Source organism: Megalobrama amblycephala, linkage group LG18 (assembly GCF_018812025.1).
Source record: "Megalobrama amblycephala isolate DHTTF-2021 linkage group LG18, ASM1881202v1, whole genome shotgun sequence".
In the NCBI taxonomy this organism is placed as follows: Eukaryota; Metazoa; Chordata; class Actinopteri; order Cypriniformes; family Xenocyprididae; genus Megalobrama; species Megalobrama amblycephala.
Genome location: NC_063061.1, coordinates 17,542,896 through 17,567,964, shown reverse-complemented (window position 1 = coordinate 17,567,964; position 25,069 = coordinate 17,542,896). Strand labels below are relative to the sequence as shown.

Here is a 25,069-nt window from a genome sequence, read left to right as displayed (position 1 = left end):
TTCATCTCTACTCGGTAGGCTGCTTCACAGAGCATTCTTGCAGTGTTGCCATGTCCACATATTATAACATGTTGCTTTTTTTGGGCTTGTTGTTTGAGCTTAGCTCATAAAGTGATCAAGTTAATGAAGTTATTCAAGTAGGCAGGAGCGGGCCCAAATGCTTCATATTGAAAACAAGACCAAAATATTGCAATATTTTGGTCTTGTTTTCAGTATAAAGCATTTGGATTTATTTGGGCTTGCCTTGTTCTTGTTCGCTGCTTTTAAGCAAGATTTGGCAACTTGAATGAGTCAAGGCTTGTTAAGTTACCTTTATCTATATAGCGCTTTTAACAATGCAGATTGTGTCAAAGCAGCTTTACAGTGATAACAGGAAAATAGTTTTGGCTGCACAGCAGCTCTAGAAGAAAATGGTGTCATTATCCAGCTTAAGTAAGTTCAGTATCGATTTATTCCATTGTAAAAATCATTAGTTACTTTATACTTTATTTGTCCCTATAAAGGGAAAATTATCTTGGGCAATACAGGTAAAAGCTGCACAACATAACACTCACATAAATAACAATCACACAATCATGTCCTTTGATTTGAATTCAACAGCCTTGTAGCCAGAGGAATTAAAGAATTTCTGTAGTGGTTGTATCTAAACCTTACATTACGAAACCTAGTTATTAATTTAGTTCATTTATCTATACATCAGCTCTGGAGAAAACAGTGATGTTATCGTCCAGCTCAGTTCAATTTGCATAGAATGTTGTCAATGCAGGCAGATCAAAATTGTTGAATATCAAGTTGAATGTCAAGTTTTCCCAACTAAGCAAGCCAGAGGCAACAGCGGCAAGTAACTCTTAACTCTTGTAACTCTTTCCCTGTGGTTTTCTTGCACTGCACATACAGAAGAGAGGCACCTCTCTGTTCAGCTTGATTCCGTACACACTCTGTAGAATTTTTTTCATTTTTAATGTGGTAGTCACTACCTGCATTTTTCGGAGTTAATTCAGTTGTAGAATATGGTTGACGGTTGTCACTTCCATAAATTACTGAACTTTGTGTTTACAGAATTAAACACTTAAAGGTGAATTGACAACCAAATTTAGCTGCAGTCTGTATGTGGCCATAGTTTGTGGTTTCTTAACCATTTATGATAAGATTTATCTTTTTGTTTAAAAAAAAAGTAATAAAACTTACCCAGCAGGCCTGATGAGGGTGGGTTTTTTTGTATAGTCTCGCCCATATTGTCTTGTATTCGCTGCCACAGCTGCCATTCCATCCGTGGGTGTAGAATATAAAATGGCTGTTGGGGGTGCAAGCGTCGATACCGCTGATATTGTTTAAATATAGGGTAATCTGTCTTGTTGAACCACTAAAAGCAAAAAAAAAAGGAATATTTAATTTCACCCAAATTTAATTTATGAAATCTTTACAAATATTTATATATATATATTTTAGAGTCAACATAAAGTAGTTTGTAGCCCAATTTACTTGTGTAATCTGTGATGTATGCAATGGAAAAGGATATTAAGCAAGAAAATGCATAAGACTGGACTTGATTATATCATGAAAAATATATTTTCTAAATGGTGTTCTGATACTAATTTTGTCCAGCTGTAACACTTGTACCACCTAAATGTATTAATGACTGTGTGCTAGCAAGAAAAAAGTTTAGCATCTCCCCGTCGGGGAATCGAACCCCGGTCTCCCGCGTGACAGGCGGGGATACTTACCACTATACTAACGAGGAGTGGCTTATTGGTCACATGCTTCAGGTTGTACAAAAACTATACGTCATCTAAAGGTAAGACTTTGTGGTGAAACCTTCTAATTAAGCAAATTTCCTGGAATTTCGCGAGTTTCTAAATGCTAGAAAGTGGAATAGTGAGCTCTTACCTCCTGTAGATCACCGGAATAAGGGCCAGGATCCCAGCTCACTAAAATCCCTGCACTGTACAAAGAACTGGAGAGGAAATGGTGGTCTTCAGATGCCATTACCTATGCAATAAACAGACATTATGTTTTTTTAAGAGATTGTTATAGCATGTCATTTTAACCTTTCACCAGTTAGAAAACAATTTACCTGGGAATTGATCAGTCGCACTGTTGTTTTAGAGCCAACATCTTTCTCAAAGCCTGTTGTTGGTGCGGCATTGAACCGTATCACAGCATCATGTGTATCTAGATTTCAGGAAATTTTTTTTTATTATTAATAATGCCTCATTCATACATAGAATCAGAATCATACAATAATTTTTTTTCAAATATACATATACATACCTATATATTTATATATGTATATACTGTGTGTATATATTAAAAAATGCTTTATTATATAACCATATAGTAATATCTAGTGATGTAAATTACTTTAAAAAAGATTTTTTTAAATTTTCTAAGTTGATGGATGCAAAACAATATAGGATTATTTAAAACAAAAAATTCTGTCATGAATGCAATTTAAAACTAAGGTGTTTTTTTATAATAATAAAAATAAAAATAATTTAGGTCAAAGAAAGAGATCTAGATTATGTTATGAATTATGATGGAGTACCTATTTCCTTTCCTAATCCAGAGTTTTTGAGAGAACCTGCAGATGATACCACTGCGCAGGTCTTAAACGGGCCAATATCAGTGGTTATTTGGTGCGGAGGTAACTGAGAGGCCCAGGGAAACCCAGAAAATGGCTCCATATCTGGTGTTAAAGTTGCAATTTGAACCATCTCCTTGATTTGACAGAGAAGTTCAGGGCCACTGAGTTTGGAACGATGTGCTGCACTCTGAGGTCGGTACTTAACTCCATATTTATTCATTGCCTAAAATAAAAACAAAAACAACAAAAAAGACAGACATGATAGATGGGTATATCACATTTGCAACAATTAAGTAAGGTAGTTAAGGTAAAAAACAAACAAAAAAACTTCTATAGAAGACAGGGGATGTGACTTCTTGGTAAAGTTTGATAGATGAATAACTATGTTTTTGCTTGTTTTAACAGCTGGTAGCAATTGAGTTCCAGGACAACACTGCGGTGCTGTGTCCAACAAAGGACCAGAGTTTGTCTTTGCAAAAAGAAAATGATCTGTTCCAAAAATAGGTTCTGCAGTTGTGATATAACACCAAATAAATAGATACATAATGGTCCCTTGTTGAAACATACCCTAGTGTTGTCCTAGAAGTCAAACCCCTGAAATCAATTGCTACCAGCTGTTAAACAAGCAGAAACTTAGTTATTCATCTATCAAACTTTACCAAGAAGTCACATCCCCTGCGTCTTCTACAGATGTTTTTTATAATAACATAGTGGTTGAGGAGATTCCCCCATTCCAAAAGTAAAACATTTGCATAAAAACGCTTTGAGTGTAGAGAAAAGTGGTATATAAATGTAACTAATTATTATTATTATTATTATTAACCATGTTACCTATAAATGTTCCCAAAACCTAATCATTTGTCAAATCAGACACAAACATGAGGTATTGAAAGCCCAAGAGGCAACAAAAGGTGTGACAGCTCTAGATGAAAACCCCCAAATGGACACCAGTCCCTGAAATAATACTGTAACTGCCTTTAAGAAATTCAGGTGTTGCTTCTCACACATAGAATAAAGTGAAAAGTTGTAAAGTGGGTAAAATAATACTAAATGCATATGGGTCAATGACGTGACAGGTAATTTTTTTGTCCAAAGGCCCTTATATATATATATTTTAAAGATTTTGAAGTGTCAAAAGGTCATTCGGTTTGACTGTCCAAAGGCCTTGAAGAAGCTGTGAATCGTGAATCTGTGTATGTGCACTAGTTTTCTGTGTGTAGGTCCTGTATTGGTACTGATGACACTTTTAGTGCTTGATGCATGCAGATGCCTTTTCATGACTTAACAAGACAGCCTGTGCATCCAAGCTCATGGACCGATCGTCAACATCCTGATGAATGGAGATATGCTTCTGACTATCTGTCCATGTGTGGAAGATTACTAATTTTGTCTTTTTTTCTTCAGAATCATTCAACCTGAAGTAATGACGTAGTTAGTTGACTCTGTTAGAGTATAATTGTTGTGGAAATGTGAATGTACGCAGAGCGGCCTAGAACTCTGTGTGAGACTTGAAGCTGGCTTCTGCTGATGAAACTGCAAGCTATGCTTCAGTAACTGTAAAATTCCCCTACACTTTGTTATGAGAAAGAATGTGCGGAAAAGTGAATTTCATTGATGTCATTCAGAGTAACCAATATAAAGGGACCATTTTGGATCAAGTCGTGTGGTCAGTATCATGTGACAGGATGTGACATCATTCAGACACCTGCAAAGGACCACATGGTTGTGAAGCAAAGTAACTAACTCTGAACTATTTGAAAAATTCATGTTTTCACTTGCTCATACGCATGTCCCGAAACATCAGGTCATTTGGTACAACCACTATAACACATGGAAATGTTGTAATATTTTAAAAACTTAAATATAAAATGTTTGTCCTTTTGCTATCTAGCCAGCAAGCTAACAAGCTAGCTAGATGTCATCCTGTTAGCATTGTTTGAAAATATCCTTATTCGGTATAACCAAAAGTGTCATTTGGTAAAACTGAATTTTTGGTTAAACCAAATGACTTTTTTGGTGACAAATTTTGTCCATCTTGTAAAAAATTACAAAAGCAGTGTTAATTGATTATAAAAACCACATAATCTCATTGTTAACACTTAATAAATCTTCAAAATTACTTATATCTCCATTATGTTTTTGTTTTACACTTTAAAAAACCTTATTCGTCAATGACCCATATAGTATACATTGAAACAGTCAGTGTAACCTTACAGTACATGATAAAAAGTGCCAAAATATACATATGTAAAAATGTTCTTTGTATGTCAAAATATGCATTCTAATATATTTATTTGACATGTTTTTGATTAGCTACACATTTATCTTAAAGATTATAATTTAATGAAATTACACCTGATGAAACAGTTGGAAAGGTAATTAAGTAGTAGGGTTTTATATCTCAGAGAGTTTATAGACACAAACTGCAAATAGCCCACCTTGTTGTCAGAGGCTATTTACATTAACTCCACCTACCATTGTTTGGTTGAGCCAGACAAAATTACAAAAGAAACCCATCTGATGGTGTGGAGAGTAAGAAGGTTGGCGTTTGCTTTTGACGCAACCAACCTGAGTTCAAATCCAGCATTTTCCGGACTTGCACAGGGACATGTGATGCATGACACAATAAGGCAACATCTATTGATGATTTTAATAAATATAATCATATACACTGATAGCAATTAGAGCTTCTTCCTCAGAGGATAATGTAAAATGGATTAACTGAAGAGACTTCATGCCTAGCTGATCAGCAGTCCTTGCGTTTTTTTTTTTACTGTTTTTATATAGTAATGACTTTTAGATGTCTCTTAGGGTGTACTCACACTAGGCACGGTTGCCTTGAACTGAGCCCGAGCGCGATTGTCTGGAACGGTTAGAGCCCACCTCTTCCAAGCAGGCCAGGGACAGCTAAACGAACCGGGCACGGAGCGGACCGATCACACTTGTCAAACGAACCGGCCTTTGGGGGTTAAACGCGCTTGGGCACGGTTCAGAGCGCCTAGTGTGAGCACACCCTTAGTTTCGCTTACCTGATAGTTCTGCACCACCTTCCTCAACCTTTTTCCCAGCATTGTGCTTGACATGTCCTCATTCCAGACTTCTCCAAGTGCTCCATTAGGCCCAAAAACAACAGCATCCCCACTTGCAGCACCCATATCTCCTCTCCGTCTGCCTCCAAAAATAGTCTCTAAAACACGTCTCAGCGGTTGCGCCAAAAGCCAGTAAAATAGCCCATGTTCTCTTCTTTTGCCCCTGAGGCTGTGGTCCTTAGAACTGCTCTCCATTGTGTAGTTAGAAGATGACAGGATGGGAATAGGCTTCTGAGGATCTCCAGGAATGACACCTGGGAGCTTTTGAGGGTCAGTATACATGGGTTTCGACCCTCCTGTTCCCCGCAATACCTTTGATAGATCAATATCACTTTTAGTAAGAATGTATTTATCATTTTTTACTTAATAGAGTGCTGCAGGGATGACATAATTTAGTGACATAATTAACTTCCAACCCGGAAGTTAGCATTACTCTGGTTCCCTGGAGAAGAAGCCAATAGCCTTTGGATTATTACCAAAAATTAGCTCTTTCAAACTTTATTTAATTAACAAATTGGAAAGTAAGTTTAAGTTAGAATAGAATAGTTAGCAAGAGCGCGATTCCACAAAGTGGAAACTAACAAAGTGTACTAGTGTTGATGACCTTTTCTCTTCGTGATGATGTTTAACTCTTTACTCGTCAGCGTTTTCTAAAAATATTTGCCAGCACCAGCATTTTTGATCATATTCACAAAACTTTCATGGACCCCAGAAAATTTTGTTGTATGAATATGTAAACAGTCAATATATCAAAAGTACAGAGTCCCTGCTTCATAACAAAAAACAACATTTCATAAGTTTCATGACAAAAAATCTTGTTTCGAAAATCTTGTTTTTGTCAAAGACTTCGTCTGGATCGGATTCAGAATGATAATGAAAACATTCTGTAAATCCAGTCTATCACACCCCCAAAGCTTGCACAGTCATATACCTCTTTTGTGGATTCAATATTTCATTTGGTAATCTCATTTAATTTAATTTGGCAGTTTTTATTTATATGTTGTTGAATGTTTGATCATGTTAGCTTACTTGTACGTAAGCAATATCCGATCCTTCTGGTTTGCACAGATCTTCTTCACTTGTTTTTGGATCCCTAGATGCTATACTGTAACAGTACCTTCATCCATATAAGAGTTAAAGGTGCTAAAGAGGATCTTTTCGTCAACTGAGAAACCAAAGACTGTTAGTGAGTTTTTGAAATGAGCGCATGCGTAAGAACAACCCCCCTCCTTCACAGCTCATTTCGAGGGAACTAACTCTCTGAACTATTTGAAAAATTCATGTTTTCACTTGCTCATACGCATGTCCCGAAACATCAGGTCATTTGGTACAACCACTATAACACATGGAAATGTTGTAATATTTTAAAAACTTAAATATAAAATGTTTGTCCTTTTGCTATCTAGCCAGCAAGCTAACAAGCTAGCTAGATGTCATCCTGTTAGCATTGTTTGAAAATATCCTTATTCGGTATAACCAAAAGTGTCATTTGGTAAAACTGAATTTTTGGTTAAACCAAATGACTTTTTTGGTGACAAATTTTGTCCATCTTGTAAAAAATTACAAAAGCAGTGTTAATTGATTATAAAAACCACATAATCTTATTGTTAACACTTAATAAATCTTCAAAATTACTTATATCTCCATTATGTTTTTGTTTTACACTTTAAAAAACCTTATTCGTCAATGACCCATATAGTATACATTGAAACAGTCAGTGTAACCTTACAGTACATGATAAAAAGTGCCAAAATATACATATGTAAAAAACAACCCCCCTCCTTCACAGCTCATTTCGAGGGAACGCCTCCCAAAACTATTGGAACATGAGTGTTTGTTTACCACCGGCATTCGCTGTGTCGTGTTAGTGGATTCATTGTGTCGGACTCACCGCAGGTAACTCATAATGTGCGGTTTTTACTCCTGTCTCCTGACAGAAACATTGCATGAGGCGCCTGTGGAGTGTGGAAAGTTACTGGAGCGTGCAGCCACGCACATCTCGCACAAGGAACGTCATGGCAGTGATTGACAAGCCAGAGGACCAATCCGCGCACGTCTTTCATAAGGAACATAATGGCAGTGATTGACAAGCCAGAGGACCAATCCGCGCACGTCTTTCATAAGGAACATAATGGCAGTGATTGACAAGCCAGAGGGCCAATCGTTTACGCGATCATCGTATTTAAGGCCCAGCCTCGTGCACAGATGATGTATATTAATATTATTCCTTTCAGTGCACCTAATAAATAGTCTTTTATCAGTTAGTAAAGACAGTTTCAAGTAATATTGCAAAAATGTATAAAACAAAACATCCTCTTTAGCACCTTTAAAACAGGGGAAAAACTTGTCAATAGGGGGGAAAGAGTTAGTGCCCCCGACAATCTCTGTAGTCCAATTTAGCCACTTTTTAGCAACCGCCTTTTTAAAGACAAATACAATAAAAAAAATCACAAGTGGCATACTGTTGATGTATTTTAATTGTACATTTAAATGTACATTTAACAAAAAAAAAAAAAAAAAAAATTACTGACTGACTTTGGGATGATGTAAAAAAGATTGGTAAAAAAGTTTTTTTTATTTTGGAACTCATTCCTACAGCACTCTTTTGTGCAGATTAGATAGAGCAGAAGGCACTGTGGAAAGGAATCTCTTTGACATACCTTAACAATTGAGTGCGCTCTTGGTTGAGCTCGAGTTCTCGCCTTCACCCCAAAAATGGCATCTGTGACAGGTATGCTGTTTTCAGCGCAAAGGGTGTACAGGAGAGCCATGGTCATACAGAACAGAGCCATGCACAGGGCTCCTCGACGAGCCCGACGCCTCAACCGCCAGAGTAGGCTAACACGATCCATGGCAGCCCCTGGGATCTGGATAATGAATTTGCAGACAATATTAGAAAATTAATGGATGACCTCAGAAAAGAAGTTGGCATGGAAGCATATGAATAGGTTCATTTGAATTGAAAACATATTAGAAAATAGTATGAAAATTTCAAATATTTACTTTGAAGTTCTAGTAAACTCAGTTTCAGTGAAAGGAACAGGCCATGTGAGGAGGAAGCAATGTTCAATACACCAGAGAATTGCTGATTTGTATAGATAAAATAAATGTTACTATATATAGACAACCTTTGTAAAAGTAAATGAATGTACAACATTTCTCCGCTTCAACTGAATAGCATATCTGTAACGAGACGGGACTCAGGCAGAGATCCATTTGCAAGCTTTATTTAAAGTAAGCGTGGTCGCACAGGCAGGGTCTAGGCAGGGGCATACAGGAACAGCAAGGGCTAGGCAGAATCGTGGTCAGGATACAGGCAATAGTCAGGACAGGTAGATAACATTCACAGGTCAGGAAACAATGCAAAGTCCAAAGGCTGGCAGCAGAGGATCGTAAACAGTACACCGACAGGTTTAATGAAAGACAGACAATAAACACAGGGGACCGCTCAGAATTGAACACAGGGTGAATCAAGACTTCACCATGAGGTGGTGTGTGTGAGTCTTTTATAGTCCAGGTAATGAGCTACAGCTGTATGTGGCAATTGGTAATTGGTGTGGAATGTGAGCATGTGACTGGCAGGGAGGAATATGGGAATTGGAGTCCAGGAACTGATGGTGATCGTGACAATATCTACATATTGCACATTGGCTTATTGTATCTAACCCAAGTGAAAAATAGGCTTTTATTGATGTAATTTTATGAGGTGTTCAAACTGTTGTGGTAAATATGCAACATGCTGTAATAAGTTTGCTTCAGTTGACCTACATTTAAGCTAACAGAGTTTAGTAATACAGTTCAGCTATTTTGAGTACATGATATCACAGCTAAGGCCTTAAAGGGAGAAGTATTGCTTTATGCCAAGTTCTGTTTTGTTGCTTTCTTTATTGTTTGCTGCTAGACAAGGATTCATTTAGATTCTTTCACTTCCTTTAATGCCTTCCTATTGCCAGGGTTGGTTGCAAACAAGGAGAGGATGCAGAATCTAATTGCAGCAGCGAAGGTTTATTCACAATAACTATAAAACAAAACACTCTGGAACAGGAACAAAACAACCAACTAAACAAAGATGAGGACAGACAAGGGAGTGCAGGAGCAGTGAGTCTTTAAAGGAAGTGCTGACGAGGATGTGCAGGTGCAGGGAATCCATGTAATGAGATGATGTGCTGACTGGGTGCAGGTGTGGATCAGGAGGGATGCTGTGAATTGTAGTCTGGGGAAGGTGACAGGGCTAGTGACCATGACACGTATTAGGGCTGCACGATTTATCGCAATTTTATCACGCGATTTGGCAAAGGCTGCGATTATTTTATGCACAGCTTGTCAGAAATGTACAGCTCTGTGATCAGTAGTAATGCTTCTCCTTCTGAACACCAGAGGGCGCTCTCACACAGAAACTGCAAATATGCCCTGCTGCCAAAGTAGAACGCGTCATCCCAGGAAATCCCATACTATCGCTGTAGCTGAATAAACAGAAGATTGCAGTAGGGTCTGGCTGCAGACTTAAGGGGCGTGTGGAGCTCCACTCTCGAACAGGAAATACGTCACCTCCACTAGTGGAGCTAGCAACAGCTATTGCCACTGGGTATGCGTACATCAATATTGCGTCATTTAATTACTGTATTTGCATTATTGTAAGGGTAGGTTTAGGGTTGGGGTACTTCTAGACGTTAGTAAAACAATCTGATAAGTAGTAATTTTATTAATTGTTATGCATTATTATTCAAGTGGAGCTGACGTATTTCCTGTTCGAGAGTGGAGCTCCACTCGCCTGCAGGTCTGCAGCCAAACGTTTTGATTGATTAACCATGACTAATAAACACACGACTGCCTTATTCTGTGTAAGAAGCCACATCATCTCACAGAAGGACACTCAACTGTCGTTATGAAGTGAGTTTGGAGTAAAAACATGTTATAAAATGTTGTCTTTTGTTGGACAAGATGTTAATAAATGCTTTTCATGTCTGGAAAGATGTTTGATGCATGTTGCTTTTTAAAATGCACATTCAAATGATTCAAACTTGCAGTGCTTTCAGATGGATTAGCATTTGGAGCCATAGTTTATTGACAAACCACTCATAAAAAAAATAATCGCAGCTTTGCGATTTCATAATCGCACAAAGCCAAAACGTTTAAACGCGATTTCAGCCCTGCTTCCTATTCTAGCTTATAATACTTTAAGCAATGTCTGAAACTTTGTATTTTGATCACGTCTTGTGTCTATTTGCCTCTTCACAGTGAATCGCTTTATGTATTCCTCACTTATAAGTCGCTTTGGATAAAAGGGTCTGCAAAATGAATAAATGTAAATTGGTGTAATAAAATGTGGTAGTTCCATTGGGGTTGGCCTAGAAAAGACAGTTTAAACAGCTTCCTGATCATCAGCTTCCCCTTGGTTTGAGGACCGAGCCCTAGACTCCATGTAAGACTGATGCCAGAGTGCCTGGACCAAAAAAGGGCTACTCTTTGAGAAAACAAAGGAAATTAACATTTGAACTCTCTCTTGCAAAATAGCATCCCCACCCGAGACTCAATCACACTGAGTCAATCACACCTCAGCATTTGCCTTAATCTACATTTCACTCCCTTCACCCTCTTCCCCCATCTCTTCTCTCTACATACAGAGATGACCTAGAATTCACCCAAAATCTGGTTTAATGTGAACAATCATCAAAGAATGCTATACAATGTTTGGTATCGTTTGAAATGTCTCAGTGCAACTGGTACAATGATCTCGTCTACATAAAAGTAAACCAAAGGTATTAAAGGTTTTAAGAGTTTTAGAGATACTTTGGTTGCAACTATGGGTGTGCCTCTTTCCCAGGGTCTTTCATCTAAATTACCTCCTGTTCCACAGCAAGGTGCGGACCCCTGAGGTCTGTGACCCTAGTCAATGCAAATTCTGATTGTAAGTTCATGCCCCACATTGGGGGATGTTTTGTCTTGGTCTGAGTATTTAAAGAAATGTGGCAAAAGGCTCAGGGCGCTTCTGTATTCAGATGTGCCCTCATTGCTGGGTGTCCAGGACACCCAGTAATGTGTATTTTCCTAATGTCAGGTATTCATCTTACTCTATTTCTGAGCATTTGATGTTTTGTACTGATCATCTTTGAATTGATTATGTAATTGGCATGATACATTTACCTGACTAATAAATTGTCACATTTGACTTTATTCTGATTTACTCTGAAATTATTGACTTCAGTAGATTCCGATGTATCCATTGTTACCGCAAATCTGCATCAGGTTAGTAACGGACTAAAGTCCAGTTGAGTGGAGCATAGGGCACACTAACTGTGATTTTAGAGCTCCGACTAACGCTTGGCACTAGTTCAAGTGTACTTTGACTGTAAAGGCTAAAAAGGGAATTCCGTTTAGGGCAACAAATGTTGATCGACCAACCTAAATAGGGTGAGCCTTACCTCTGTTTATTGTAACGTTACTCTAGCTAAGCGTACATGGGAAACCATGGCATAACCAAACCAAAGCTCCTATAAGAGAAGTAATATTGGTCGGCTTATCTGTAGTAGTGGTTATGTCCTCTGACTAGAGTTAGTGTTACTTTAATTCAAGTGTATACAGATCTATGGGGGACTAAACCAAATACTTTTAGAGAAAGCAAGCATGAGAGCGGCACTCTATTAGTATAGTCAATTACCTCTGTCTAGTGACCAAGACTGACGAGTTTGTGATCGTGGGCCCGCATATTAATGAATGGCCAGTGCGAGGACCCTGTGCGACACTGAGAACCGAATGAATGAGTACAATAAGTGGAAAGAGTTAAATAGAATATTCAAATGTAAAGCCAAATTATTATACAAATGACCAATAATCAATTGACATTCTAAACTAAATTCGAGGTCATAATAACATGGAGTCAGATAAAAGATTATATGGAATTAAACTACTTTCCCACGCTGAAAAGACAGAACGCACAAGAAACCTTCCCCGTCCTGTGGGAAACCACCTTTGGGCCGATTGGGCGGGCCTTACATCCACCTCGGACTTTCAACCCATCAACTCCACCTGGCTCCACAATCCTTCGGCTCCACCATGGTCTGAAATTTCTCAGGCTCTGCCTGGCTCCCTCATCCCTCTGACTTCGCCTTGGTCTGTCGTCACTCTAGCTCCGTTTCAGATTTCCGGATCTCCAGCTTTGCCTCTGGAGACCCTCTGGCTCTGTTGGGCTCCTTCTTCCCTCCAGTTCCAGTCCATCATACCACCCCCATGTCCACCTTGATCACACATGCCTGCAGCCCCTCCTTGGCCCTCCAGGCTTTCTGTGTCACCCTGGATCTTCGTCCTCTCTCCTCTGGCTGGGTCCTTTCATGTCATCACATCTGTTGGTCAGTTCCATTCTAGTTCTATCCTGGCTCTGGGTCTTACTCTGGCTCCTGTTCCCATCAGCTAGCCCCTCCACAGCCTTGTCTGTCTCTGGCTCTACGTCAACCTCGGAAACCTCGATTTAGTCATATGGTACAATGAGAACATTTACTGTTTTAGCAGCAAACTCTGTTCAAGCACAAAAACCTAATGGCTGTGTTACATCTACATCACACCTTTTGATAATGTACTGGAGAGATACTATTCATAGTTTTTAGTCATCTGATTGCCGCAGAGACCAATGGACCAATGGAGGAAAGCCTTGTTTTATTGTTTTATTATTTAGCCTTATCTATATTGTGTTTATTATTTTATCTGGCAGATATATCAGTGCCACTTAGTTATTAAAAACTGCAATAGAGAAATGACTCCTGTGTGTGGTCCGATAGAAGGTGGCAGTATGATTTCTATCTAACAAATGAACACAAGAGATTCAAATATTAGTCCATTTATTCTAAGCAAGTGCAAGCAGCTCTTAAAAAAATTAACGTAAATACAGTCATTTTTTCATCTGGTGATTTGTATTTGTTGTCATTGTACGCTCCTGAGCGTGACCTAAAACATGGCAGCGACTACCCAGAATGCAATGCGCAGTGACGTAGTTTCCCAAGCTCTATATAGAGTACCTCAGGGATGACGTGTTTTTGTAGGCAAAACCTGGAAGCGAGTTAGCATTTTAAGACTTCCGGTTCCATCGCCCTAAAGTCTATGGGTTTTTTGAATGGGTTTTTGCTAAATCGCCTGGAATAAGGTCTGTGGTTAACAAAGCCTCTAAATATTTTCATGTTTTGATCTGTGACATAAAACACACCAGTTATAACCTGCTTGTGATTTTTTAAACCTTTATTGTGTCGTGGTTGCTAACAAATTGCTAAAAGGGACTACTTCCTATGGCGGGGACTTTAGACGTCATCATGACAAACAGGACATTTGGACAGCATTTCTCATGAAAAAGTGGAAAAAGTATTCATACATAGTGCAGATCATAATCAGCGAGCATGTTTTTAAATAAAGTTGTTTTTTAAGTAAAGTTTGAGGAAGCTTGGTGGTGGCAACGTTGATCCGCGACCATGGTGATGTAGTCCGTTTATAGTCTACTGTTAGCTTTTTATATCTGACGACTTTATTTAGGCGTTAAAATGTATAAATGTTGTGTTAAATTGTAAAGATTATCTTGATAATCAAAACGTGTAAGTGTCAATAAATAAGCTCTGTGTCTTTGTTAAACACAGAGCTTATTTTTTGCGATTTTCCAAAAGTTTATGGGAAAAATGCATAGGCTTTCGATCGAGGGAACCTGTGAGCCGCTAACTTCCGGGTTGGCCTACAAAAACACGTCATACCTGAGGTACTCTATAGGGACCTCAAGGGTGTGATGTCTAGTGGCGGCACTAGGCCAGGGATTGCTGGGGCTATTGCCCCACCAGAAATTTGCTTAGCACTGGTGCATCCCCGCCAAGATTTTCCTAATGATTTTCCTGTTTTTACTCTTGGTGTCACTTTCATTATAAAATAAAAAAGTCATTAAAAACCTAAAAAATAAAAAGGATTAATGTTGTAAATGTGCCAATTACCAATGGTTTTAATGGGGGATGAGTCAGTTGCACACTCAGGTATGGTGCGCACATTAGGAATAGCGTGATCATATTAAGCTCCTCATCAACAGCGATCATATAGAGTGGTGGAACTATGACGCATTTTTGTAGGCCAAAACCCGGAAGTGAGTTAGCAATTTAGCACTTCCGGTTCCATCTTCCCAACTTTAATGGGGTTTTTGTTTAAATGGCTGAAATAAGGTCCATGGTTAACACAAGCTCAAGATACTTTCATGTTTTATTCTACGACATTCTACGACATTCTAAAACAAGACAGAGTCCAAATGCGGCCAAGACTAAGGCCGTGTGTCCACCAGAGCGTTTTTTCCAGCTGGTAGCGTACTTTTTCAATTGTTTTCAATGGGAACGCCGTGTTTTTTAAACGCCAGGAGCGTAACGAGGGGCTGAGCGTCTTTTTCACGCTCAAGCGCTGAGAGCTGGGCATTTTTTACTGGTCGCCTCGAGTTAAAGAATGTTTTTTGAAGAACTTTGAGTAAAACGCTGCGCTCATCACTGTCACTTTTTAGCCAGCCATCCAATCAGAGTGGAGGAGGGGCGGGACAAATACAACACAGACCAACTGTCACAACATTCTTGCTGTACAGCGACATCAACAAACAGAGAACGAAACAAAATGGATGAGAAATTAATATTGCTGGTCTCCGAACATACATAGCAAGTAATTCCACATTGTGTCAACGTTTTTAGTCTGAAAGAAATTACCTGCAAAATCAGTTATAAGTAACAGTGCCGCAGATATTCGCTACGCTATTCAGTACACTATATTTCGTATCATAGCAACAAAGCGTCTCAACGGAAAAAAACGCTGCGCTGCTCAAGCGCTCTCAAGCGCGCACAGATAGGTGTTTTAAGCAGAGCGCCTAGCGTTTTCCGCTGGCTAAAAACGCTTTGGTGGACACACGGCCTAAGACAAGACCAGGAGCTTCAAAAAATGGTCTTAAGACCAGTCTCAAAACCAAGACCTGTCTCAAGTACTACAACATTAGGACAGATACACACAAAAATTATGTCAAAATACCCATCTTGGGAAGTAATCTCTCAGTTGTGTCACAGTGAACAGTTGAGAAAGAAACCGGATGTGTGTCTGTATATTTGGTCCATGCATTCGGTCTTAAAGTGACAGCAGCCTAATATTCCTGCTGTTGTTTGTGTCATTAATGTTAAAATAAAAAAAACAGCATTTACCATGTTCAAGAGAAAAGAAGATAGTCAGAAGAGAAATCAGGAGGAAAGTGATGACAAGAACTTGTAGGGTACGTGTGCTGCGTACCAAGTGTACCAAGTATCAAGCAGCATCTCCAGGTGCTCCCTTGAGAACCAGACCAAAAAAATTATGTGCACCCCTGTTAATATAAATTATTGCATTTTGTTCGCCCTAACTAGCCTAGTGGTGATGAAAAAATAAAAGAGAAAATGTTTTTTACATATAGATTAATGCGTTTAACACGTGTATTTGACCTTTGCATCACATATGCTTTTTCAGTTTCTCACCTGCTTATCAAAACGCTGTATCAAGTTGAAAGTTCCTCTTTTAAAAAATACATCTCAACACCCTGAGCATGCACTGTTCCATTTTGTTTGCATTTTAAAAGCACAAGCTTATTCCTTCATTTAGCTCACAGCGGTTTTAAAGCCCTCACTATCTGTTAAAGGCCTAATATATACATAGACATAATAAATACGTATGCCTATATGTTTATGGGACTGTAAGTAGACAAGTTTCAATAAACCATTATTGATTCAGAGAGCTTGATAAGGTAATAAGCAAAATTGATACTGTGCTTAGTAACTGTGTATACTTAATGTGACCTTGTAAATGTAGTTTAAAGGCCCACTGAAGTGCCTTGGAATGCGCAGCATAATTCAATGTGTTGACGTAATTTCAACTGAAACAGAAAGACAGGGCAGGACATATCAAACAGGCCTTTTTTTAAATAGCCAATAGTGTTTTGTTTATATCACAGCTCGGCCAGAGCTGTTGAGCTTGGTAAAACCTCAGTTTCCTTCTAATCTCTAATGCTGCGTTCACATCGAACGCGTCTGGGGCGTCAAATTTGCGTCAGACGCGTCTAGTTGGACGCTTGAACATTTTGAAGTCAGACGCTTCAGACGCGCGTCAAATTCACTCTATTTGCGCGTCTAAACAAAGTGTGTTCAGACGCGAATTCGCATCATGGAGGGGCTTCCATCTCTTTCTGCACAGATCCTCTGAATAAACACATCATCTTGTCAGTTTGAAACCAGTAGCGGCAACTTAGCTCGGTTATGCCCGCCGGCTTTTGCTAGCTAGCAGGTGAGCTAGTATCAACGGCTAAAATCACGCAAAGCATTTTACAACTAACCAGATTGTCCGATTTCTTCGCTTATCCTCTTCCAGGCAAGGTCCTTTTTATTCCTGTCTCGATAAAAATATGATGACACATAGAGCTCAGGGTGGCCACACACAGCGACTATTATCTTTGTTCTGGTCTCCACCGCTGATCACGTCATAAACACGTTACTACCAAAGCAGAGTCCCTGATTGGTTAACACACTGTGAATTTTCGCCAATGTTCAGATTTTTCAACTCAGACGACAGACGCTCAATTCGCGCATCAGGCACGTGAACGCTCAATTCGCGCCGCGCCATTCGCGCGTCAACGTCCGATTTGCGGCGCAGGACATCTAGACACGCGTTTACATTGACTTAACATGTAAATCGGACGCCCCAGACGCGTTCGGTGTGAAAGCAGCATCAGGATAAGGATAAGGATAAACTTTATTTGTCCCGAAGGGAAATTTGTCTTGGGCAAAGTGCTACAGTGTTACTCTGACCATACAATAACATGACAATTAAACAAACAAAACAAGTAAGAACATACATTAAAACACAACAGTATATAGATATAAAATACAAGATATGTGCAAAATACAAAAAAGTGCTAAAGTGCTATAGGTGTATTGTTCTTGGTAGAATTCAGCAGTTTTATCAAAGCAGGAACAAATGAAAGCTTCAGTCTATTAGTTTTACACATTGGCATTCTCAGTCTCTTTCCCGATGGCAACAGCTGGTATTCACAAAAAGAGGATGTTCTGAATCAGTACACATTAAAATCCCCAGAGTTAAATCAACTCTGCTCAGAGTACATTTGGTCCCTCTCTAAATAGTGTTAAAGTAACACTGAAACAGAGTTAAAGTTAATGAGATAATTAAGCAATTAATAAGGCTGTGTTTTGTGTTTCTCTTTTCTTTAGTGATTCTGCTTGTTAACAGCAGGTGTTCATCACTAATGTACAATCATCACTTGAATAATTGCTTAAATATCTCATTAACTTTAACTCTGCTTTAGTGTTATTTTAACACTATTTAGAGAGGGACCATATGTACTCTGAGCAGAGTTGATTTAACTCTGGGGATTTTGCTGTGTACTGATACTTATTGCTCTTCTCATCACTGCCCGTTCATATAAAGTCTTTATAGGCTTGTATTGTTTTATTCTTATGATTTTCATAGCTGTTTTATGTATGGGCCAGTTTATTTTTCAGTTGAACAGACAAATTTTCAAACCAGACTGTGATTCCATAGCGAATAAGCGTGACTCTGTAAAAAAACATGTAAGATGTTACTACCTACCCCAGAGTCTCAGCCTTCTTAAAAAATAAAGCCTCTGTTGTAGTAGTGTGCACAGACTGTTAATGTGTGTCCTCCAACAAAGAACACTGTCCATATAAAACCCCAGGAATCTGTAATATGTCACTTGTTGTATCACTGTGCCTTTAATGATCACAGGCTTGTGTTCAGTTACACTTCTTGGGTCAAAGACCATTTCTTGTGTCTTTTTTACATTTCACACAAGGCAGTTCTTGTCACACCACAGAATAAAAGTATCTATTTCAATGTATTATGATGGAAAGTCCATGTCTTTGTGTAAGAGACTCAAGATGACAGTGTCATCAGCATATTTCTTGATATAATTATTAGTATAAGTGCTCCTGCAGTCATACGTATACAAGGCAAAAAACACAGGCGATGACATACAACCTTGTGGCACTCCTGTGTTACTGTATCTGACCTCAGAAAGTGTCCCATTGACTCTTACCTGCTGAGTTCTATTACTCAAAAAAAAAAAAAAAAAATCCACTGACACCCATGCTATACAGCTTCTCTAAAAGCAGATGTGTCTGCACTGTATTAAATGCTGAACTAAAATCAACAAATAAAATACGAGCATAGGCTTTAGTATTCTCAAGATGCTTAGACACAAGATGAACAGTGCTAAGAACAGCATCCTCAGTACTTCTGTTCTGCTTATAGGCAAACTGACAGGTGTCTAACAGTGACTCTACTTCTTTTTCCAGCAATGAGATTTCTCAAAACACTTCATGACATTTGAAGTCAAAGCCACGGGACAAAGATCATTATTTTCTCTAGCACCAGGTTTTTTAGGAAATGGTGTTATGTAGGACTTTTTCCACAAAGCTGGCACAGTATGGGTATCAAGAGATTGCTGAAATAAGGGACTCCATTCTATTGCACGTTCTTCAGAACAGTTTTTTAACAAAAAAGCTGGTAACCCATCAGGCCCTGCCTTGTTGGTGCACAAGCGCCTGAAAAGGTGCTGCACATCACGTGGGTCTACTTCCACCCAAGGGGTATCTTTAATATCAGGCAATGATTGTGATATGCTATGACATTCCTCTTAATCATTTTGTGCCTCAAATCTCAGATATGTCATGTCAGAGGACGTATTGTTGTTTTTTCTCCCCCTTTTTCCCTGTGTGTGGAGATGTGCGTGCGCGCTTCTCTCTCTCAGGTAGCTCCGCCTTGATTGGACGTATGCAATTGGTGGACTCGAGTGGAACGTTCCTTTGAAAAAACACCCGGGATGCGGACGTGGCAGAGAGTGGTGTGGCGTGTTGTAGCTACTGAGAGGGTGTTGTTGATATACAGTGGGTACGGAAAGTATTCGGACCCCCTTAAATTTTTCACTCTTTGTTATATTGCAGCCATTTGCTAAAATCATTTAAGTTCATTTTTTTTCCTCATTAATGTACACACAGCACCCCATATTGACAGAAGAACACAGAATTGTTGACATTTTTGCAGATTTATTAAAAAAGAAAAACTGAAATATCACATGGTCCTAAGTATTCAGACCCTTTGCTCAGTATTTAGTAGAAGCACCCTTTTGATCTAATACAGCCATGAGTCTTTTTGGGAAAGATGCAACAAGTTTTTCACACTTGGATTTGGGGATCCTCTGCCATTCCTCCTTGCAGATCCTCTCCAGTTCTGTCAGGTTGGATGGTAAACGTTGGTGGACAGCCATTTTTAGGTCCTTCCAGAGATGCTCAATTTGGTTTAAGTCAGGGCTCTATCTGGGCCATTCAATAACAGTCACGGAGTTGTTGTGAAGCCACTCCTTCGTTATTCTCCTTCGTGTGCTTAGGGTCATTGTCTTGTTGGAAGGTAAACCTTCGGCCCAGTCTGAGGTCCTGAGCACTCTGGAGAAGGTTTTCGTCCAGGATATCCCTGTACTTGGCCACATTCATCTATCTCGATTGCAACCAGTCGTCCTGTCCCTGCAGCTGAAAAACACCCCCACAGCATGATGCTGCCACCACCATGCTTCACTGTTGGGACTGTATTGGACAGGTGATGAGCAGTGCCTGGTTTTCTCCACACATACCGCTTAGAATTAAGGCCAAAAAGTTCTATCTTGGTCCCATCAGACCAGAGAATCTTATTTCTTACCATCTTGGCAAACTTCATCCGGGCTTTCATGTGTCTTGCACTGAGGAGAGGCTTCCGTCGGGCCACTCTGCCATAAAGCCCCGACTGGTGGAGGGCTGCAGTGATGGTTGACTTTCTACAACTTTCTCTCATCTCCCGACTGCATCTCTGGAGCTCAGCCACAGTGATCTTTGGGTTCTTCTTTACCTCTCTCACCGAGGCTCTTCTCCCCCGCTCAGTTTGGCCAGATGGCCAGCTCTAGGAAGGGTTCTGGTCGTCCCAAATGTCTTCCATTTAAGGATTATGGAGGCCACTGTGCTCTTAGGAACCTTAAGTGCAGCAGAAATTTTTTGTAACCTTGGCCAGATCTGTGCCTTGCCACAATTCTGTCTCTGAGCTCTTCAGGCAGTTCCTTTGACCTCATGATTCTCATTTGCTCTGACATGCACTGTGAGCTGTAAGGTCTTACATAGACAGGTGTGTGGCTTTCCTAATCAAGTCCAATCAGTATAATCAAACACAGCTGGACTCAAATGAAGGTGTAGAACCATCTCAAGGATGATCAGAAGAAATGGACAGCACCTGAGTTAAATATATGAGTGTCACAGCAAAGGGTCTGAATACTTAGGACCATGTGATATTTCAGTTTTTCTTTTTTAATAAATCTGCAAAAATGTCAACAATTCTGTGTTTTTCTGTCAATATGGGGTGCTGCTGTTTTCTTTTGTGTACATCTTTTCTCCTGTGTTGATGTGTTGAGTTAGCCATGAAGTTAGGTAAGGACCACTGTATTTTCTTTTTCTTTTCTTTTCTTTTTTTTTTTTTTTTACAGGGTTTAGTTAGTAATAATTCGGGTTTAGTTTAGTGGCTGTTTTGTTTATTGTTTTGGCCTTGCCCAGCCCCGAAGAAATTGCTTCATTTATTTTTTTGGCTTTGTGACGAAACTAAACAAAAAAAAAAATTAAAAAAGAAAGAAATTGTTGAAACTGATTTTTCCACAACATTTTATTTATGCTGCTTTCCCTGACCTAGACCAGGGTTGTAACAGATAAAAATAATTTAGTTCATTTGCTCTGTAGATTGTCCAATGTTGTAATATGTTTCTTAGCAGGGTTCATGTTAGTGACCAATTTCATTGTTTCCCAAAGTTTTCTTGTGTTAAAAGTATAGAAACTGTGTTCCATAGCTTGCCTGTGCTGTTCCTTTTCTTTTTTCAAATGATATTTTAATTCTTTCTGTGCCACTAATAGTCCTACCTTATCCCTAAATATTCCTAAATGCCAGCTTTTTATTATTTATGCACTCTTTAATGTCCTTTGTAATTTAGGGCTTGTTGTTGGGATAAACAACAACATCCTTTTTTCTACTACATTATCTACACAAAAAGTAATGTAATCAGTTAATGTGTCAGTAGCTCATCAAGCTCTAATTGTTGAACTATGGACCAATCTGTGCACGGAAAACAGCCCTTCAATCCTCTGTCCAAATATTAACCGTTTTGTACTCTGGTTGACATGTCTTGAAAACTGACCTATAAGAAGGAAGCAGATGTACAACATTATGATCCGAGTTGGACAGCGGAGGCTTTGACTTAGCTACATATGCATTTTTAACATTGCCATAGCATTTGTCCAAAATTGTCTAACCGTTTCTCCTCCTAATCTCCTCCAGCTCCATGTCGCTTTATAATATACCATTCTGTGCAGAATTCAAATGGGTCTGGTATGTTTTGTGGTCAAAAAATCTGATGAGAAGCTGAAGTATAGCTTGATTTCATAAAAAATCATGGATTTTATGTCAATTGCATAAATTAGTGTATTTTATAATGTGACAACTGTAACATGTAACATCAGTTTGAATGTCCTGTAAGCCTTATTGGAGAGAGAAGATAATTCATCTCACTACTTTGCTCTGAATAACCATAATAAGCATTATGGACGTGACCATAATGGACGCTCCATATTAAATCACAATACTCTTGTGCCCCGTTAGCTTTAATTTGAAAAAAGTTCTCAACTTTGAAATGCAGTCGATTTTATTTAAAAAAATCAAACAATAGAAGTCGCTCTTAATACGGTGTGTGACTGCAGTGCCTCACTGTAAGCAGCAAATCAAGCGCACATGAACCAATCTTCTCTTCCTCTTTGCCAGTTATAGAACGAAATATGAACATCAGAAGGTAGGGCTTTATGATACAGTACTCAAGATTTTGCTTTAAACTGCGCAAACTAGCCGAAAATTATGGAAGCCCGTTTCCACGACTAAATAAAAAAATAAAAACAGTTATTACGAAGTTATTAGTTTTAACAGTTACTAGTTTTTTATCTCAGAATTCTTTTTATCTCGCAATTGCGAGTTTATATCTCACAATTCTGACTTTTCCCCTCATAATTCTGACTTTTTTTCTCACAATTGCGCGTTATAGTGACAATTCTGAGATATAAACTCGCAATTGCGAGGAAAAAAGTCAGAATTGTGACTTTATATCTGAGTTTATATCTCAGAATTCTGACTTTTTTCTCACAATTGCGACTTATAAAGTCAGAATTGCCAGGAAAAGTCAGTAGGTAGAAGATTAACCTTGGCGGAGTTAAACTTGAAAAATTGTGTATATTGACGTCTTTCCGCGTTTGAAACAACATTCCTTCTCATGTTCATTCATGTTTATTTGATGCTATACATGAACTAGTAGGAAGAGATGGTCGGTTTACGAGCCTCTTGAGCTGAGGAGCTACAGCAATCTGTCACGACCATGGTCACGACACATTAAAGAGCCACAAAACGTTTTTTATTGTTTGAATTTCTTAAAAAACTACACAGTTTGAAAGCTGGGACTTTGTGTAAGATCATAAGTAACCCACTTTGTCTTGTCTGTCGACGTGTTGTCAGTGTCCTCTTTGCTCCGCGATGTATTTTTCACTGTGTGGTGTGACAGAGCCACGGCTTGTCGCTTGTCATGGAAAACGCACACACTTGTCAACATGAGAATTAGGTCAAATCCAAAACCTTTTGCAGAGTAAAGTTGTATAAAATTTAGTAAAAAGTTGATTAATTGTGCAGTCTTACCATAGGCTAGGCCTAGGCATAGGCTAGGCCAATATTTGGAAGTTTAAATGCCTGCTTGAGGTCTCTGTGAAAGTTTTAAAGCAGTCTTCATGCTGCTTTCAGGTCACGCCCGTAACGTTCATAAATGCTAATACGAGAAAAAAAAGAAAAGAAAAGAAAGAAAGAAAAAAATTATGCTCTGTGGAGAGCCAACCCTTCTTCATTCAGTGGGCAGTATTACTTATAGTTTGCGCAGTGTAATTCACAGAATTCCTAAAAAAAAAAAAATTTGTCACCCAAGTGACTTAGTAACGCATGTAGGCTATATTTCCCTCATCTAAAATATAAAACGATTGTACAGACTGGCATTTTTCTAATGTCTGGACTCCTTTAGTAAGGGGTTAAGAATATATAAACAGACGGTTCAATATGTTGGTATTAAATGCATTCTCTCAGAATTTTTGTTTCAAGTTTTGACTGCAACGTCACGTTCATAACGCTGGAATTGCCATATATATATAGCCTAGTTGTTTTGTGTTTGTATTGTATTGTGCCATCTTTAATCGTAAATGCATAAAAATTGTGTACAAATAATAAAAATGGCTATCAAGACACTGGCCTTCGTAAGTTTGGATGGGACATTAGGGTGTCCGTATAAAATAAGCTATGCATAGGCCTGATTAATGAAACCGCATTCTGTTTTACATAACACGCAGAGTAATATGCGATAAAAACCGGAATAATAATCTAAACTCAGGCATATCTTCTGTACCTGGTGGTTGATTCAGATTGGTGTTTGTTAATTTTTAAATGCATGCTCCGAACATTTAATGGATAAACAACACCAATATTATTTTTAATAAAGAATCCCAAAACCCGTCTAAATGCGTTGAGACATTGAAGAAAAGTGGAGCGAAATGATGCTGCGTGGATGAGACAAATATGATATGCACGCCTACCTTGTATCCCATATTTTTCTGATGTTTTCTTTTGGTTAGTTCAGTCAGTTTTCTCCAGTGCCCGGTCTTGGCATTTTGTTAGATATTTTATGCATACATATTATGCGTACAGGAAAGCTATATTGTATAATCCCTTAGTATAATAACCTAAATCACGACAAGACTTTTTCCTCTTTTACTTCCGAAGAGATGCTCTACAACATGACATCTAAATATAGATCTTTTCGAGCTGAGGCATGTTGATAAACCGCCATGTTTATATACTGCATAATAATATGGACAGACTCGAAGCTTGCTGGTTTGATGGTTCAGTCTGTTGTCTCTAGCGGAAGAGAGCGGTCTGTGCCCTTCTTATTGACTGCGGCTGTGAATGCAGCGGATTCTGCGGATTAATTTTTCTCCTATTGCTACTTATATATGTGCTTCTGACACCAAACAGGCACAAATGCACGGAGCCCCGGACATGACATGTAGAAAAAAAAATATTGGGCTAAATCGTGCGCACGATATACTAATTCGTTCCCTCGATTTGCTAATTTTTTTTTTTTTTTTGCATGTCATGTGCGGTGTTCCGTACAAATGGACTCATTGCATTGGTTGCTAAAATAAATAAATTATAGGGAAAAAAATATTATTTCACGCGTTTTGTACCTTTAGATTACCCATTCTTCATTTAAAGG

At 38.8% G+C, this 25,069-nt stretch overlaps 2 protein-coding genes and 1 non-coding gene across 3 annotated transcripts in view; 1 reads left to right on the top strand and 2 right to left on the bottom strand.

Moving 5' to 3' along the window:
• The window catches only part of st6gal1 (ST6 beta-galactosamide alpha-2,6-sialyltranferase 1), a 28,039-nt gene extending 3,194 nt beyond the window's left edge, over positions 1 to 24,845 (bottom strand). The window contains exons 1-7 of the mRNA XM_048165643.1: positions 24,390 to 24,845; positions 8,334 to 8,540; positions 5,614 to 5,985; positions 2,546 to 2,807; positions 2,075 to 2,172; positions 1,888 to 1,989; positions 1,189 to 1,363 (exon numbers count right to left, since the gene is read on the bottom strand). Of these exons, the coding sequence (XP_048021600.1) occupies positions 1,189 to 1,363; positions 1,888 to 1,989; positions 2,075 to 2,172; positions 2,546 to 2,807; positions 5,614 to 5,985; positions 8,334 to 8,540; positions 24,390 to 24,401 (1,228 nt within the window). The 5' untranslated portion in view covers positions 24,402 to 24,845. The remainder of the gene's footprint in view (positions 1 to 1,188; positions 1,364 to 1,887; positions 1,990 to 2,074; positions 2,173 to 2,545; positions 2,808 to 5,613; positions 5,986 to 8,333; positions 8,541 to 24,389) is intronic.
• The window catches only part of rap1gap2b (RAP1 GTPase activating protein 2b), a 96,209-nt gene that overhangs the window by 13,069 nt on the left and 58,071 nt on the right, over positions 1 to 25,069 (top strand). The gene's annotated exons all lie outside the window — the stretch shown is intronic.
• On the bottom strand, positions 1,670 to 1,741 carry trnad-guc. The gene has a single exon. It is a non-coding gene; the product is annotated as a tRNA-Asp (tRNA).